Source organism: Malus domestica, chromosome 01 (genome assembly GCF_042453785.1).
Source record: "Malus domestica chromosome 01, GDT2T_hap1".
In the NCBI taxonomy this organism is placed as follows: Eukaryota; Viridiplantae; Streptophyta; class Magnoliopsida; order Rosales; family Rosaceae; genus Malus; species Malus domestica.
The window spans coordinates 27,440,532-27,457,488 of record NC_091661.1 but is presented as its reverse complement, the minus strand read 5'-3'; the positions used below and the strand labels follow the sequence as shown (position 1 = coordinate 27,457,488).

General features: G+C 36.9%; 4 protein-coding genes across 4 annotated transcripts; 3 read left to right on the top strand and 1 right to left on the bottom strand.

Annotated features, from left to right (window-relative positions):
• Positions 1-484: 484 nt before the first annotated feature.
• LOC103438963 (mavicyanin) lies at positions 485-1,489 on the top strand. The gene is made up of 2 exons (XM_008377508.4): positions 485-656; positions 972-1,489. The coding sequence occupies exons 1-2, from the start codon at positions 491-493 to the stop codon at positions 1,388-1,390; spliced, it is 585 nt and encodes a 194-aa protein (XP_008375730.1). The 5' UTR covers positions 485-490; the 3' UTR covers positions 1,391-1,489.
• A 1,057-nt stretch (positions 1,490-2,546) lies between these two features.
• LOC103438972 (peptide methionine sulfoxide reductase A1-like) lies at positions 2,547-5,597 on the top strand. Its single transcript, XM_008377520.4, has 2 exons — positions 2,547-3,148; positions 5,120-5,597. The coding sequence occupies exons 1-2, from the start codon at positions 2,612-2,614 to the stop codon at positions 5,369-5,371; spliced, it is 789 nt and encodes a 262-aa protein (XP_008375742.1). The 5' UTR covers positions 2,547-2,611; the 3' UTR covers positions 5,372-5,597.
• A 2,095-nt stretch (positions 5,598-7,692) lies between these two features.
• Positions 7,693-10,825, top strand: LOC103438981 (cyclin-U4-1). The gene is made up of 2 exons (XM_008377528.4): positions 7,693-8,916; positions 10,285-10,825. The coding sequence occupies exons 1-2, from the start codon at positions 8,564-8,566 to the stop codon at positions 10,553-10,555; spliced, it is 624 nt and encodes a 207-aa protein (XP_008375750.2). The 5' UTR covers positions 7,693-8,563; the 3' UTR covers positions 10,556-10,825.
• A 648-nt stretch (positions 10,826-11,473) lies between these two features.
• Positions 11,474-11,902, bottom strand: LOC139190656 (putative glycine-rich cell wall structural protein 1). Its single transcript, XM_070811052.1, has one exon. It carries the CDS (start codon positions 11,900-11,902, stop codon positions 11,474-11,476), a length of 429 nt encoding a protein of 142 aa, XP_070667153.1.
• Between the last annotated feature and the right edge of the window lie 5,055 nt (positions 11,903-16,957).

Here is a 16,957-nt window from a genome sequence, read left to right as displayed (position 1 = left end):
AGCTGCAAGACTTGTTTGAGTGTTTGTACACGCAATTTATTTCCCATCTCAATTTCTTGTAGCACAAACATGCCTACATATGTGTCTCGAAGTCTTTGCCAAGGTCACCAAAAAGAGGATTTGGAGATGGAGGTTTTAACTGCTCACCAACTTCCTCGTGGGGAATATATAGAGATTTTTAAACCCAAATTTGAGCACAAAAGTTGGTTAAATCATCATCTACCAATCAATACCCTATGATAAAGTTTAATTAAGTACTTGGTGATTAGTTAAAGGCAGATTATTGTTCTCCTACACTCAAATAAAATAATAAGATCGAAATAGTATCTATAATATTTAAATAGTTAATCAAGGAATTAAGCAAGAAATGCAATTCACTTCTCACAGTTGAAGTTAGGTCATCTAATTATTCATCAATCCTCGTACACAATATACCTATAAATGAAACCTCTCTCTCATATTATGTCTCATCTCATCTCACAAATTAAAAATGGCAAAGCTGCTTCAAATTCTAGTTTGTGTTCTTCTTGTTCTTGGATTTGCATTGACAAGCTCCGCCACAGTTTACACAGTTGGGGACACCTCCGGCTGGGACATAAGCACTAACCTCAATTCATGGCCCAACGACAAGAAATTCAAAGTCGGCGATGCGCTATGTAAGTATACATACATTATCGTATGACTCAAATTGAAACCAAAGAGCTTATTTTCTATTGAATAACAATACGAGCAATTCTTGAATAACCTCCTCAAAAGGTTAATGCAAATACACGATTTTTTGTTCTACATCTTCTAGCTATATATAAACTCTCGTTTACTTTTGGTCATTGAGAAAACTCCTGTTTACTTTTGTGGTTTTGAGAAAACAAAACTTTGATGAATAACGAACCGATTTCAAGCAAATAATATAAATTTCATTAGGTAACTTACTTCCATTTAATTTCTTTTTGATTTTTTGTTTATTTTTACAGCGTTTCAGTACTCATCATCTAACAGTGTGAGTCAAGTGACCAAAGAAAGTTTTGATGTTTGCAACACAACAAAAGTTATAAAGAAATATACAGGAGGAAACACAACAGTTACATTGACAAAACCTGGTGACTGGTACTTTGTGAGTGGGAGCAAGCTGTATTGTTTGGGAGGGATGAAGCTCGTAGTAGAAGTAGAAAACAACCAGGCTTATGCGCCGGCCGGTGTGCCAGAGGCAGCAACTGGTTCCGGCCAAGGGGATCTTCCAAACCCTACTACTAAGAGCAACACTCCCACCTCATCTGCTTTTATCAACTGTGGACCTAATGCCTTTGTGCTGGCCATCTTTGGTCTTATTGCTGTCACGCTATATATGGATGTGACTTTTGGAGATTTTGTATTTGTGATGAAATTATATTGACAATTTGAGTTTTGTATTTGTATTTGTGATGAAATCATATACATATTGGTATATTACATATGAATATATAGCAGGCTAGCAGCCGCAGGTTTCGATGCATTCTTAAGTTTCCTCTTAATTTCTCAAAGTTTAAGATTTGATTACAATTAGATTATGATTTACAGCTAAACAATTAGATTATAGCTAAATCTAAATTCATTAAGTACAAATCATGATTATTCATAAAATTAGAGTACATATATCTTATAAGGTCTGGCTGCTGATGAAAGTCGACGTGCACAAAGCCAATTTCTGCTTGTTCATTTCCATATCAGGAAAAGAAGAATTTTGAGAGGCAATTGAGATATTAAATTAACTTTCATTTCTTACGGTCTACGCAAAAGAAACGGGTCAAAATTAACAGTAATTGTTTTATTATCATCTTGTATGTGGCTGTGGCTGTGGCTGTAGCTGTATTAACCACCACCAACAACCTGTCATTTTGCTTGAACCAACTTAGGTTACATCAAATGATCAAGGAAAAGCTTTGACATTTAATGTTCCAACACGTAAGTAATCTAATGATAAATGATAGAATAAAAAAAGTATAACCAGGTCTGCATCACTCGATTTTTATTTACTTGGAGCAGATTTTAGATTCGATTTACACTAATACAATGATATATATACATACTTGAGTATTAAGTTTTAATTTTTTTTATGAGCTCGTTTAAACATATTTTTAAAATGCAAACGTCTTTTATGAAAATATTTTTTAAATCAATTTTTAGTAAAAATCTTAATATAGGTCAATTAATTTAAAAATGTGTAAGTAATGCTCACAATGGGTGTTCATTTTCGATTCTTATCCTCCCGTGGTCCCACCTCATGTGGGTAAACTACCCGCCAACGCCAAGCTCCCAGAAGGCGCGACACAATTCCTAGAAAATAACATACAAAATTAAACCAAATTAATTAACAACACATATAAATTGAAGAAATCATGTTATTTATTTTCCTGGAAAATAAAATAATATTGATTATCCAAGAACATGGTGTGTGTATCAGTGGATGGGCATATCCTTTTTTATTTTTATTAATTTGGATGAAAATAAAATTATGAAGAAATAAAAAAAATATATTCAACAAAAAAATTAATAAAGAAATAATATAGTAAACAATGAAACGTCACGAAAGACGAAACTCCCATTTTAGTCCAGCAGCAACACGTCACACCCAAAAATGCTCAAAAGCTTAGCCGCCATCTCCACCACCTCACCACTCATCTCCACCGCCACCACGGCAACAGCCCCCAAATTCTCTCTCTGTAACCCCTTTCTTTCTCTCTCTAAGCTCCGACCCAAACCCGCCTCCAATTTCCCGCAAACCCACCGGACCATCTCCTTCCGCACCCCCCAAATGAACATCCTCAACAAGCTCGGGTTCGGCCCCAAGACCGCCGACCCCAACTCCGAATCCTCCGCCATCGCCCAGGGTCCCGACGATGACGTTCCGGCTCCGGGTCAGCAGTTCGCGCAGTTCGGAGCTGGGTGCTTCTGGGGTGTCGAGCTGGCGTTTCAGCGAGTGCCCGGCGTGACGAAGACGGAGGTTGGGTACAGCCAGGGGTTTCTGCACAACCCAAGTTACGAGGACGTGTGTTCCGGCACCACCCAGCACTCGGAGGTCGTGAGAGTGCAGTACGACCCTAAAGAGTGCAACTTTGAGAGCCTGCTCGATCTTTTCTGGTCCAGGCACGACCCAACCACGCTCAATCGCCAGGTGGGTTGCTCTAAATTTTGATAGTTTGTATGGGTTGGACCAGTTTGTGTGAAATTTGATTGCTTGGGGTTAATAATCGTCTGTGTTTATTGATGAATTTTGGATAAACTTTGATTGATAAATTTTGGGGGTTTTTTTTTCCGCAAGTAATAAAATTGTGTGTCAGTTTGTGATTGATTTGTTTTGCTTCCTGAATTTATCTGTTTTGTTTTTCTCTGTGTGTGCTACTGAGGTTTTTGAAGAAATTGAGGTTTGGCTCTCTGTAAGTTACTTATCAATCTCATTCAAAATTTCAAATCAGCAGAACAAACAAAAGGAGATTTTGATTGACCATTCAACTTCTTGTATTGATATAGTTAGTCCTAATTTGGTCATTTGCTAAATGTTGTTAACTTGTTATCTTAGTAGAGAAGCTATATCTTTTTAAGCAAGTTACTACTGAGAATTCAAATGTTTAAACATCGCTGTCTAGATGCTCCGATTATGAGTACTGCTGTACGTTTAGGCATTCTTCTGTCGTGAAATAGGCGTGAATGTTCTCATGAGAATGTCTACCTCTCTGAATACTGTAGTGAAGAATATGATAGGAACTTTGTCTAAGAAGCTCTCTTGCAGTTACTTCAGTCGATGTCCCATTGTTGATTGTTAAAAGCATTCACTTTAGGAATTTGGCTTCTTTCTTTTTGAATTCGTGGTAAGTTAGTAGCATGAGTAAAAATCATGTTTATTAAAAAATAGATGAGCAAATACATTTTTTATGTTTATGTTATGTTCAGTTCGGTATGGTTTCTGTTCAATTGCTGGAATTTTGCTTTGAGTTCATACAGTTACTTGAGGTCGTTTAGATTCTTGAGAATAGATGGCATAGACTGGTGTTAAATTGGAAGCCTGTTAGAGGATGAAATTAGGAAGTAGGGTGCACTATTTCCATTTCGGGCAATCGATGAGGTTATCTTCACCTGTTGATAGAATTCTCCTGAACTATTATCTTTCAAGTTTTAACTGCTTACAAGAATTCTGCTAATGGTATAGTCCTCCTGTTAAAGAAAGCATTGGGGAACACAAAGGAATAGTAAATAGGTTTATTTTGGATTTTATTAAGAACGTACATGACATTGTATGAGGGGATGTCCGACGTGGTTAAGGGCTTAAGTCGTAGTCCAGTTGGTCTCCAAGTTCAGTTTCCCCTATCAAAATATTGAGATAAATTACACATAGAGAGGGCAGCCTAGTGCCTTAGGCTCGTAGTGTAATACACCCAACGAAAAGATGCTCTATTGCTATTAATTCTCGTAACTAATTTCTTTGTAATGGTAAGTTACCAAAACACGTGGCCAGTTCCAGTACTTTGCATGAGGGTTCAAGTTACCAAAGAAGGGAATGATAAAATTAGCAGAACAAGTTCTTGAACAGGACTTCAATGAGTTGCATATAGCAGCGTTGGTCAATGAGAGCTCAGTTTCAGTATTGAAGATCATTGTATAACCTAGGATTGAGTGGACATTATTATTTGCAGGACTTGGCTTGTTTATGATTCCTTGTTTCATGTTATAAAACTCTTATTTAATTAACCCAAAATTCGTCTTTTGCATGTCAATATCTTTTGTCGTCTCTCTTTTTCACATCCTTAAGCCTATGTTCTATTCATGTATCCGTCCTAGTTATTCTCATAAATAAAAATTCTACTATGTGATTTTTATTTTTTTTGGAACAAACGATATTATCTACACTAAAGGGCGAGGGGTTGGGCTTAGCCTCACAATGGGCTAGTAATAATGTGGTTCAAATTCGCTTTTGGGGAGAATCAAACCTAAGACCTTTCACTTACAAGTGAAGAGGAATACCACTAGACTGTAGTACTAAGTGGCTACTATGTGATATTTGATTATTCTTATTTGAGCGTGATACAAAAAATTATATTTGTCTTATGACTCGGGGAACCATAACAGTTTATCCATCTGTAATGGGCAGGGGGGTGATGTCGGGACACAATACAGATCCGGAATATACTTCTACACACCTGAGCAAGAGAAGGCAGCACGAGAATCTCTGGAACAACACCAGAAGAAAGTGAACCGAAAGATTGTCACAGAGATCCTTCCTGCCAAGAAGTTCTACCGAGCGGAGGAGTACCATCAGCAGTACCTTGCAAAAGGGGGACGTTTTGGTTTTAGTCAATCTGCTGAGAAAGGATGCAATGATCCCATCCGATGCTACGGCTAATCTATTTGGTAATGTCTCGTAATGCAAAACCGTACCCGTTATTGTTCATAGGTTGATGCTTTTGTCCATATATTTGACATGTAACTAGCTTCCGCGTACTTTGTCGAGTAAAGTATGGTATGAGTGATCCTGGATCTATAAGTAATTTGTACTTTTGCGTGTGTTGCCTCATCTACTATTGGATAAATTTGGAAGTGGACAGCTGGTGTCTTCACTTTTGTGTTAAGCTTTCTATCTGGCAATTGGTTTTGTTAATATATGTTATTGGCACTCTTACCTGTTCCAGGTAAGCTTCTTTTTCTTATGAGAAATCAATCCTATGCAATCTTTTCTCTGGAGTCGCACTAATTTAAGCTCGATTTCCCAATACATGCAGCTTCTACGCAAATGAGTAAAACTTGAATTTGACGGCTTTCATACCCCCGGTGTCTCTCTAGCACCCATCACGTGAGTTGCACTCATCAAGTGACCTCGCGTGATGAGTGTTGCAGAAACGCGGGCTATGCAAGTTCTTCTTGTTCGAAAAGCTCATTACCGATGTCCCCACTTTGATAGGCTATGCATGGAATATATGGGTAAGGAATTACCCTAGAATATAAAAGTTCCTTAGGGTAAACGGAGAGAATTGGTAAGTAGTAACATGCACTATATACCTATATACTTTACAGGTGAGCATGAGCAAACCAAAATGCTGGAAGTCAGGGAGTGGGAGGGCATATATAAATTGTGTAAGTACGGTGTCGTATTATAAGCTACGTGACTTCCACTCCCTTGCCATAAACAGGGATACAGAAGCAAAGTTGTAAATCTAGAGAGAGAAATAGGTGTCAGTTCAGTAATTAACTAATTAACTAGAACAGTAATTAATCAGATGTTAAATCTCAATTATTTGTGTTAAGTAGGTATTAGGTCATGTGTGTTTTGTATTTGGATTAGGTGGTTGGTCCTGGATCACACATGAGAAGAGAACCAACACATGGGAAGTGAAGACTGAAGGGGACATATGCTTGCCTTGCGTCCCATGTATATCTACTGTTTGCCCATTTATGAGTCCCCAATGCGAAGGATTTACGAAGAACAGGTTCATCGTTATTATGGCATTCTGGACTATTAGTAAAAAGTCATGCATAGACTCTCTCCACATGACATTTTAGTAGTGATTTGTAATGCCGTGGTGAAACTGTTATATGAAAATCTCTCTTTCATAATCAATCTAGTTCATGATTCTTCATTTAATAAATGATAGAACATTGCGTAAAGCTCATATAGTTTTTATTCTGCACGTGATAGTCAATACCAAAATCGAAAATCAAAAAATAAAATAGTTTCTTCCAATACCTATTCTAGATAAGTAAACATAGGCCGGTCTCGAGATTTTGAGAGCCTTGTGCGAGACTCAAATAGAGGCTCTTATAAGGTCGAAATTTTTTGTTGCTATTATATTTTTATATTTTGTTTATTGTGTATAAATTGATATAGCACAAAAGAAAATAGATAAAATGAAGCATTGTGTGTTGGCTAGGTACAGAAATAAGAAGTATGAGAACACTTGCGCTATCGCTAAGAGCTTAATATGGTTAATTAGTGCACCATTAAATGTATATAGTTTATATACAGATAAAATAAAATCGTAAATCGGAGGCTCCTCTCGAACTTGGAGCTCTGTGTGGTAGCACCATCATTTGCATACCCTCATAATCGGCTGTAAAGATGAGATAAAAATCAAACATTTAGAATAAGGAAACGTGAGAGCACGGTCAATGCAGATAGGATAACACAGATGAGTGAGCTAGCAAGCAAGTGCCAGCAGTATGTTTACGAGCACGAGAGCATATTTGACCAAAATATTTGCTGTAATATCACCTACACTTTCTTCTTTATTCAACAAATTAATATTTCACATCACTAAATCATCAGATCATGCTCCATCGTGCATATGGTTGGACTGGGTCTACACAGAAAGCAACAAGCTGATTAATTAGCTGCAATAATCAGTGGTTTGCCGGTTAATTATTACTTATTATTACCCTGATTTATTAACCCTAACCAACAAAACCAACATTTCAGCCATCCTATAGCCAGCTTAATGATTGTGAACAATATTAGGACTATTTTTTCTTAAAAGTTTTTTTTTTTTTGGTTGAATTTTTAAAGTTCAATATATACAGATAACTTCAGATGACTGTCATTTTTTAAAAACTTATTCGGTATTATATTTCAGCGACGCGAATCAAGCCATGATATACAGAGGCCATAGAGACTTTTGTGCACTGCCAAGTGCCAATGCAAGAAACAAAGCTGTCAACCAAGGAAATATATAGCTGTTTTAAATTTTTAATTCTTTTAGAAAAGGGAACCGTAATTCATACAAGAAACAAAGCTGTCAAGCAAGAAAAAACCAGCAGAGACACAGAGAGGGGGAGAGAGAGAGAGACGACTCACGGTCTGATACTCCGATCTGATACGTTGCAAATAGCCAAAAGGTGAACAAGTTAGCTAGGATTTTACTTGCTGCAAATCACACTTTTAATTTTATGGGGGACAAGATTAATTTTGTAAAATATAATATATATATATATATATATATATATATATATGTATATATATGTATATATATTGTTTGCTTGGTAAGGAAAGCTGGCAATGTGGGTGATGATTAAAAGTTCATACCAATTACCAACAGTGGAAAAGAAAGTCCTATTCTGAAATTATTGCAGCAGGAATTTCATAGGAAGTTGGTCTGTGTCTTCACCTTTACTTCTTGGATTTGGTTCAGAAATAAAGGGATTATTATATATAGTTTTACACTTATCTTAACGGAAAAAAATTTCAATGTACCGAAAATACGGCCTGATATTCTAAAAAAATACTGCAAGAGGATCATTAGGTACATTAATGATTTTGTGAGCAAACAATTTCATTTTCTCTAAAATTTGATTTTCGTACAAACATATTTCCTTTTTAAAATTTGTGTATTTTCTTTCTATTTAAAATTTGTTTAGTTTCATATTTCCTTTTTCTTTAAGGATTCGGTTTTATTTTTTATTCCTTGAATCTTCGTACAAGTAACACAGCGCAAAATAAAAAATAAAATAATATCAGAAAGGAAAGCCTATATATACGAAGCAACCAACAGAAAAAAGAAAAGAAAAGAAACCAACAGAAAAAAAACAGAGCAAATTAAACACAACCATGGCTGATCAGCTCGAGACGTCGACGACGAGCCCAGAATCCATGCCAAGGATGATAGCCTTCATGTCCTCCATCCTCGAGCGGGTTTCCAACTCCAATGACCTGAACCGGCGGTTAGAGCCGACTCAGAAGCTGTCGGTCTTCCACTCCCTGACCACTCCCACCATCTCAATCCACAGCTACCTCCAGAGGATCTTCAAGTACGCCGACTGCAGCCCATCTTGCTTCGTCGTCGCCTACGTATATCTCGACCGTTTCACCCAGATGCAGCCATTGCTGCCCATCGATTCTTTCAGCGTTCACCGCTTGCTCATCACCAGCGTCTTGGTCTCTGCAAAGTTCATGGACGACAAGTAAGCTTTCTTTTCTTTTTCCCTTTTTTTTCGATTTCTTGATTTGGGTTGTTTTCTTTTGCTCTGATTCTTTCAAAGATTGTCCTTTTGGTGAGATTTTCAGATTTCTAATTCTGGGTTTTGTCTAGTTAATCAGATGGGTTAATTAAACTAGCTCAATTAAATCAAAAGTTTAATTTTTTTCTCTGTGCGGGCAACGCTAATTTGTTTACTTGTTGAACTGGGTTTTATTTACTTAACTAATGGGCTAGTTCATCTACCTCAAATTAATCAAGTTTTTACTAATTTCTTTGCTTGTTGAACTGGGTTTTGTTATTTGTGTTTCAAGATTCAAGCTTTTTTAACCCGAAATTTGTTGAATTAATACTCTTACGATCTCTCTGTTTTTACATAATTTTTTTTCTTCTGGATATGGTTCTTGAGGAGATTGCATCTCAATATTTTAAGTAGAAAATTAAAGTGTATTTTGGTGGAACATTGGGTAATTTTGCACGTCCAAAGTTTGTGATCACAGTTCTGTATTCTCTTCTTCTTCTTCATAATTCTGTCACGTAATTACAAAATTAGGTTAATAATTAGTAATGGCATCGCCGTTTGGAAGCAACCACCGCCAAAAAGGAGGATAGCAATGGCCATGTGAACGCCTCCCGTCTTTTATGTGGTGTTGCTGTCCATGCCTGTAATTTTCGGTTACGTCGTTGTTTTAGTATTACACGTGAATTAGTAAGATTATCCGACGGTGTGCATGATTTCTCATCACAAAAACTTAAGAGAAAAGGCGTCCGCTGGCATCATTATCGATGCTAACGACATCTCAATCAAAGGCCATGTTGATATTTGTATAGTTTGCCAAAAGTTAACAAAATCCACCTGTTTTTGCTTCTCATCAGAGCCATACATAATGCCTTAAAACTTTAACTAAAAGCTTCTGATACTGTTTTCTTGAACGAAAAACCATATTTTTACACAAATGTCAATTCTGATACTATTCACTTTACCCTTTATTTTGTCCTTATCGTTAAAACTCAAAGTTTTCAAATTTTTTTCATTAATTTTCCTTAAATTATAAGCTAATCTTTGGTCCTATACAAACCCATATGGTGGTCCAATATAACAGCAATAAGAGTAATGTTTGGAAGAGTAAATTTGGAGATTAAAATTGCAAACAAAATGATACGTCACCAATAGAAATGAACACGTCTATTAACATGTTTTTTACTTTCCAAAATTTAGTGTTCAAATTGAGTCTTCCTAGCATTACTGCAGCAATAAATAGCATCTTTAATTAATCACTACAGTTATTCAAAATATTTGGTTAGAACTTAGAAAACATAACTAATCAATCTTATCTACATTTGCTTCTTGCAGTTACTACAACAATGCATATTATGCCAGAGTTGGAGGGATTAGCACGCAAGAGATGAACCTTCTTGAGGTGGACTTCTTGTTCGGATTAGGGTTCCAAATGAACGTGACGCCGGTGACGTATTACACCTACTGCACTTACCTTCAGAGAGAAATGCTGCTGCAATATCCTCTGCAATTTGAAGATTCTCCTGTGGATTTGGCAAGACGTTTGAAGCTTCACTGCTCATTTGATGAAGATGAATCCACCCATCAAAAGCAGCTTTCAGTTTAAGCACTTTTTGGTGTTGGAAAAGTTTGGGGACAATGTTTGTGGGTTTCTTCTGTATTTGGTTTAATCCAACATACATAGGTTGTTTTTTGAAGTTTTGGGCCATATGGGCTCAAAGCCCCATTGGAGTTTTTGGGTGTGTATAGTTGAATGGTCTATATGGTGTCAGCAGAAGCAACAAGTTAAAAAGCTTTTCTTACATGAGCCCAATTCATGCTCATCTAAATTTGTGCAAGGTGCCCAATTCATGCTCGTTAAGGATCTGTTTGATAATTCTTTCGCTTATAATTTTTCTATTATTATTTATGCTCTTGTTAACTTGTATGAGTACTAGATGCAGAGATTTTTGTGACATAAGACGACATAATCTCTTTTAAAATGATTTGATTTCTCATAAAATTGCTCATTGTTCTTGATCCATAGAAGCTTAAAAAAAGAGGATCAAGCCATCTTCACATATGAGACACACAGGGGCCATCTTTAAGACTTTAACTAACTTAACAGGCTTCAATCCCATACAAGTCATCTACGTTTATGTAAAAGAAGATTTAACACGAAGTATATGAAAAATAAATGAGTCAAACTCGAAACGTTCTTTCAGTATTGAGAAGAGAAATATCAATATATTGAAATAGACAGAACGATGATTAGGGCTGTGAAGCAAACGTTTTACAAACTCACGTTGTTATCTGCTAAATTAAAAACATAAGCCAGAGAGAGATGGCAACACATCAAACTATGAACTACCACACGAAATAATAAATATACGAGCAATGCTACTATTATTTGTCAAAGTCGCGTAAAATTTATTAAAAGCTTGCATGCATGTATCTAACTAGTTGTATAATATGCTTATCATATAGTACACACTTCAAACTGGCCTGGGGTTCATGAAACCCTAACTCTCAGCCAATTATCTCATCAGCCGTGGTTGTTTGTCCCTCCACCGCCACCAGCTCCACCACCACCGCCCGAACTTCCATAACCACCCCCAGACCCATAGCTGCCACCATGAGCTCCGCCACCCCCAGACCCAGAGCCTCCGCCACGAGCTCCACCACCCCCGGAACCATAGCCTGACCCAGAGCCATGTCCACCCCCAGAACCAGACCCATAACCATACCCCCTACCAAATCCAGTTGGTGACCTCCCGGATCCCGACCCATAACCCGATCCCCCACTCGGGGTCGCACTCCACCCCCAATTATATCCCCAGTTCGGCCCGTGTGCCGAACCGCTACCGCTACTTGGGGTCTCCTCGTTCTTCCTTGAGGACATTTCCCTAGAGCAAGAAGCTGCAGCGATCAAAAGAAAAAGGAAGAGCGTGAAGTGAAAAAAGTTGAGCTGCATTTTAGGTTAGGTTGTGTGAATGCTGGTGTATGTGAGATGGGTTTTTCTGCATGCAGGTAAGTGGGTATTTATAATGGAGTTTGATGTGATGTTCACAGTGGCACGCACTTGCACTCCCGTGACATTAATTAACACTCGATTTCAAATTAGTCGGACAATTATGTGGCTCCAAGGTCGGCATATGGGATAATTTTATCCATAAAAAAAGCACTACAAGGACAGATTATAATTCCACCACCGCATTTCAATTGGTTATTACATGCATATGAATCACCCTACAACTGATTCAAGGAGACAGAATTATTTCGGTGGCTGTTGTTCAAGTTGATCATGCACTATCATGTTAGAAAGACATGTGTGATGATCATCATAGTGGAGTACCCTTTCGGTTTCTCGTGAAATAGAAAAATGTAAGAGTAGAGATAATAAAACTACCGCGACACACAAAATTGACTTGTTCGTACATTCTTTCATAAGTGTATCTGTATTATTGTATGTTACGCTCATATGTATTCATTGGCGGATCCATATAGGGATCCGGGGGATCCCAGGACCCTTCGGAAGTCCGAAGAAACACTTGTGATCGATCTTTAGGATCCTCCAACAATTTGGGCAGGTGCAGTGAAGAGGCTTGTTGCCTCCATTGGTGTGTAGGCAGTAATGCTTATAACAAAGAATAAGAGGTTTTTAATTTTTGTTTTAAAAGACCTAGCCAAATCGACAGCTTTTTTTAGCCAGGTAGTTATAAAAAATTTAAAAACTAAAATATCTCTGTTTTCTCTATAGAGCTCGAGAACCCCGGTCTTTTCCAGTATCCCCAAATTATATTTAAGAACTCCCAGCGCCAATCGTTGTGACCTTCCAACTTTAAACCCAAGTTACCCTATTCCCCACCATCATTTGCCATTCCATCGCCTTTAGCTGCCTAATTTTATTTCTTCCAAATTCATATAAGTTTTTTTAATCCTAGACTCTAGTCCTAACTCCAATTAATAATATATATGTTACATTAACATATTTTACCTTTTTAGAGTCACTAATTGAGTTATGTTGCTGAGGCGAATTTGTTGGTTTTTTATTACTTTTGAGATTAATCTTAATTTATTCAATGAACCAAATTCAGTAGAAAATAGTGATATGAAACCAAATTAGTCTAATATTTTTTTTTTTGGAGCTTTTATGTTGGGACTCCCCAAGCTTGAAATTCTGGATCCACCACTGTATGTATTAGAGAATATATTAAGTTCGATGAGTATATCAGTTTTTATGTTGAAAATGGGGACACGTGGTTACGTAAGCATGCAAACCAACAACACCACTATTTTAAAATTTTTTGTCTAGTGCCGCTTAAGCCATGCCTAGGCGTTAAGCGGCTGACCATTATCCCGACTCCCGATTAATCTCTAGGCGTTTGAAAATTAAGAAAGAAGTCATAGACATGTCTAGGTGCCAACCTAGACATGCCTAGCTCACCTAGGCCTCCACCTAAACCCCTAAGCGCTAGATCCTTACCTGCAATCCGACTAACGTTTAACACCTTTTAGAACCTCGATAGCAATTATTGCAATTTGCTTTAAGTTGAGAGAAGCTAAAGGGACATTTGGCCTCTCTTCTTATCTATGGTGGAGTAGTGGCTCCCATGCCACATCTAACTCTGTCCAACCTCCACCTTCTAAGGTTTGAGTCATTTTGATGAAGTTGAAGATTCAACTCGTCCTGATCCATGTCAAAAAGAATGTCTTAATCATGACACGTGTACGTCAGATCAATGGTTTTCGAGTTTCTAATGAGAATCTGAGGGTGCACTACACAGAAAATATCTTTAGCCTATAGTAACGCGTACAATTATTTGACCACATTCAACTTTGTTTGGAGAATCTGGGAAAAAAGGATTGCAGCAAATGTTAAACTCAAATGAGGAAATTAGATATATGATTGGAAGTATGAGATTTTCTTTGATGTTTCAGAATATCAAATACTTCAGGTTTTTTATTCGTTCAATCTTTGGTCAAAATAAACTCAAAATTTAAGATCAGATGGTTAAAAGTTCGAAATATCTCATACTTTAGACTATCATAATTTTTTTAATTTTATTTTTATATATAGACAAAGTCGGAAAAAATGTGTTATCCGATAGGTTGGATTTGTCTGGAATCTAAAGAGCAATGCTAGTGCATGCGCCAGAAATCTGCACATGCTAAAGCTCGTATTAGGGTTTAGTTGGCTATAAGTGTTACTGTGGGGACGTCCTCACTGTGCCGCATTCGTCAAGGACCAAATGGGCCTAGTGATCCACATACCGCACCATAAGCACAGTTATACTTCTGATTTCTTTGCACTACATACACATTGTGACGTGATATTACAATACGCTTGTCTTATACACATAAGTATCTATTTCATAACTCTATTTCAATGAAATATTAAACATCAATTTCATCCACTTATGTTACATCATTGAATGTGAATTAGTAGCATAATATGGCAAGTTTCAACAAATAGCTTAAGTGACTATCAACTTTGGTCCACCGTAAAATGGACACATCAATAAGCGAAAGTATTGCTAGAATCCAGAATGGATTAGAGTTCGAGCAATTTTTCTCTCATACATAAAGATGGTATAAATATGTGATAAGAGTAGCATTTTTAATTCAGAACAGAGCGGAGTTGAGCAATTTTTCTCTGATGCACATGCCCACTTCAAGAGAAGACACAATTGATAGCAGCCTAAAAAAAGAATCATTGAGAAGCTGATGGCCTTGAAGCCCAGTCCAAGAGAAGGACTTGGGTGAAACGGGTGTTGTCCGGATTCTCAATCCAAGAAGAAATCAAGCAATTTTAGGGATGGGAAATACTGGAGAAAATAAATTTGTAGGCTAAAGAACATAAAGTTAATGATTGATTTATTAAGTGCTCATTTCTATTGGTAACACATTATTTTGTTTTCAAATTTAGTCTCCGTAACATTTTTTTACGAGACAAATACAAGCATGTTACAGTGCCACTAAGAAGTGACGTCACATTAATTGTTTAACTATGTCATCAAATTTTCTTCCTTGCATTAATGCCTTTGGTAAACCATTAGCATGAAAGTCTCTGCAAAAAAGCAAGTAGAGGTAGTTGTATGAATCTTCAAACACAATTTAACCTGATTTTGTATCAAATTTTTTGTTAGTTTCAAGCACTCTACTTCTCTAAATTAGACTCAAAGAATTCAAAACAAACTCAAAAGACTCAAAACAAGCTAAAAGCGCTCAAATCTGTCTAAAAACACAAACTGGGCAGATTTGGACTCTAAACACACTTTTGGACGAATTTTGGTTTTAACTTGGTTCGAAACACTTAAAAACACAAACTAAATCAGTTTCTAACTAATACGACTCAACAAGGTAAAAGGGGTTTTGGTTTTGACGAATTTGAAAACAAAACAAGTAAATTAAGGAACTAATGAAATCTACACGAATTTGAGTAAATTGAATGGATGGAAGGCTAGCTAGGAGGTTCTTCTCCACACATGACACACTTGCAAACAAAATGATTTCCAGTTGCTTTTCAATAAACTACGAATTCTCAACGCCCCAGATTAACTGTGAATTGCACTAATTAACCCTCAGATTTTCCTAATTTCATTGAATTGGATGATTGCATACAACAACCCAAAGCATTCCCCACAAGTTCCCTACATGAATTGCATAATAGAGATACAACCAAGAATCATTAAGTTCTATGAAAATCATAAGCATTAACGAAACACTTGTAACTATGAATTGCATGAAACTTATGCCAAGAATTTACTTAACACGGTTGTGACGAGCAACCTTCACTACTTGTGAATATAAGTTCATAACGATTAGGCAAAACTCTCATATATCCTAGCATCAAATTTATGCATGAAAATTAAGTGTGCACTCTCAACCAACACACACAAATCAGTTTTAATTCAAATGGATAAGTAAATTGAATTCACAACTTATGAATCACAACTGAAAGTAATCAAATCATATTGCAAGCATGAACATGGTTTCAAATTCCCCCTAGCTAAGGGGGGTTTAGTTCCTCATACTAACAAAGCAAAGATAAACAAATTTAGACATTAAAAACAAAAGAAAGAAAACACATAAACGCTCCAACGATCCAAGTTGGACAGCAAGCACGTCCAATCACTTTCCTTCCTTTCTTTTGCTACGGCACAAGGTGTTGGTGAGTGTTTGAAGGTTTGGTTGTATGGAGGAATGGATATGAAGATGAATGGATGTGTTTGGATGAAGGTTGTATTGCTTTTCATAGAACTTAATGATTCTTGCTTGTATCTCTATTATGCAATTCATGTAGGGAACTTGTGGGGAATGCTTTGGGTTGTTGTATGCAATCATCCAATTCAATGAAATTAGGAAAATCTGAGGGTTAATTATCGCTTTAAGAACGTTTGTTATTCCTACCCTTTTTTTGTTAGTCATTACCCCCAAACCCTGTTACAACCCTTGACTTCAATCTTGAGTGTTGTGTGTTTCAATTTGTGGAGTTCGAAATTGGTATGAGCATATTTTGGAGCAGTTTTGGACCAAGATTGGATAGTGCAAGCATGGAGACATGAGGATGAACGTTTTTGAAGATTAGACGGCTAGAAATCAGCATGTATATGTGCAAGTATGTTGACCTACAACTACAAATGTCGTGTATGAATGTTGTCTCTCTGTTCTTTGCATGTGTGTGTGTTGTTTTCTATCTTTATTTCCACATGTAGCAGCTATTACACTTGCACACACACATGTTCTTCATCATTTCAGCTAGCAATCACCATATTTTATGCCCATGTCGTATATGAATGTTTGTAGTTGTAAGCCAACACACTTGCACATACACATGCTGATTTCTAGCATTCTAATATTCAAAAACGTCCATCCTCATATCTCCATGATTGCACTATCCAATCTTGGCCCAAAACTGCTCCAAAATGCTCAAAATAGCACTTTCTTGCCAACTTTGTTATTTGAACCTACAAACACACGAAATCACAACTGAAAGTAATCAAATCATATTGCAAGCATAAACATG

What these genes read in the sequence shown, in the direction of transcription:
- LOC103438981 (XM_008377528.4), top strand. Translation starts at nt 8,564, where the DNA reads ATGGCTGATCAGCTCGAGACGTCGACGACGAGCCCAGAATCCATGCCA. An exon ending in GCAAAGTTCATGGACGACAA is followed by an intron (nt 8,917 to 10,284) that starts GTAAGCTTTCTT and finishes TGCTTCTTGCAG; the next exon opens with TTACTACAACAATGCATATT.
- LOC103438972 (XM_008377520.4), top strand. Translation starts at nt 2,612, where the DNA reads ATGCTCAAAAGCTTAGCCGCCATCTCCACCACCTCACCACTCATCTCC. An exon ending in CAACCACGCTCAATCGCCAG is followed by an intron (nt 3,149 to 5,119) that starts GTGGGTTGCTCT and finishes TGTAATGGGCAG; the next exon opens with GGGGGTGATGTCGGGACACA.
- LOC139190656 (XM_070811052.1), bottom strand. Translation starts at nt 11,902, where the DNA reads ATGCAGCTCAACTTTTTTCACTTCACGCTCTTCCTTTTTCTTTTGATC.
- LOC103438963 (XM_008377508.4), top strand. Translation starts at nt 491, where the DNA reads ATGGCAAAGCTGCTTCAAATTCTAGTTTGTGTTCTTCTTGTTCTTGGA. An exon ending in CAAAGTCGGCGATGCGCTAT is followed by an intron (nt 657 to 971) that starts GTAAGTATACAT and finishes TTATTTTTACAG; the next exon opens with CGTTTCAGTACTCATCATCT.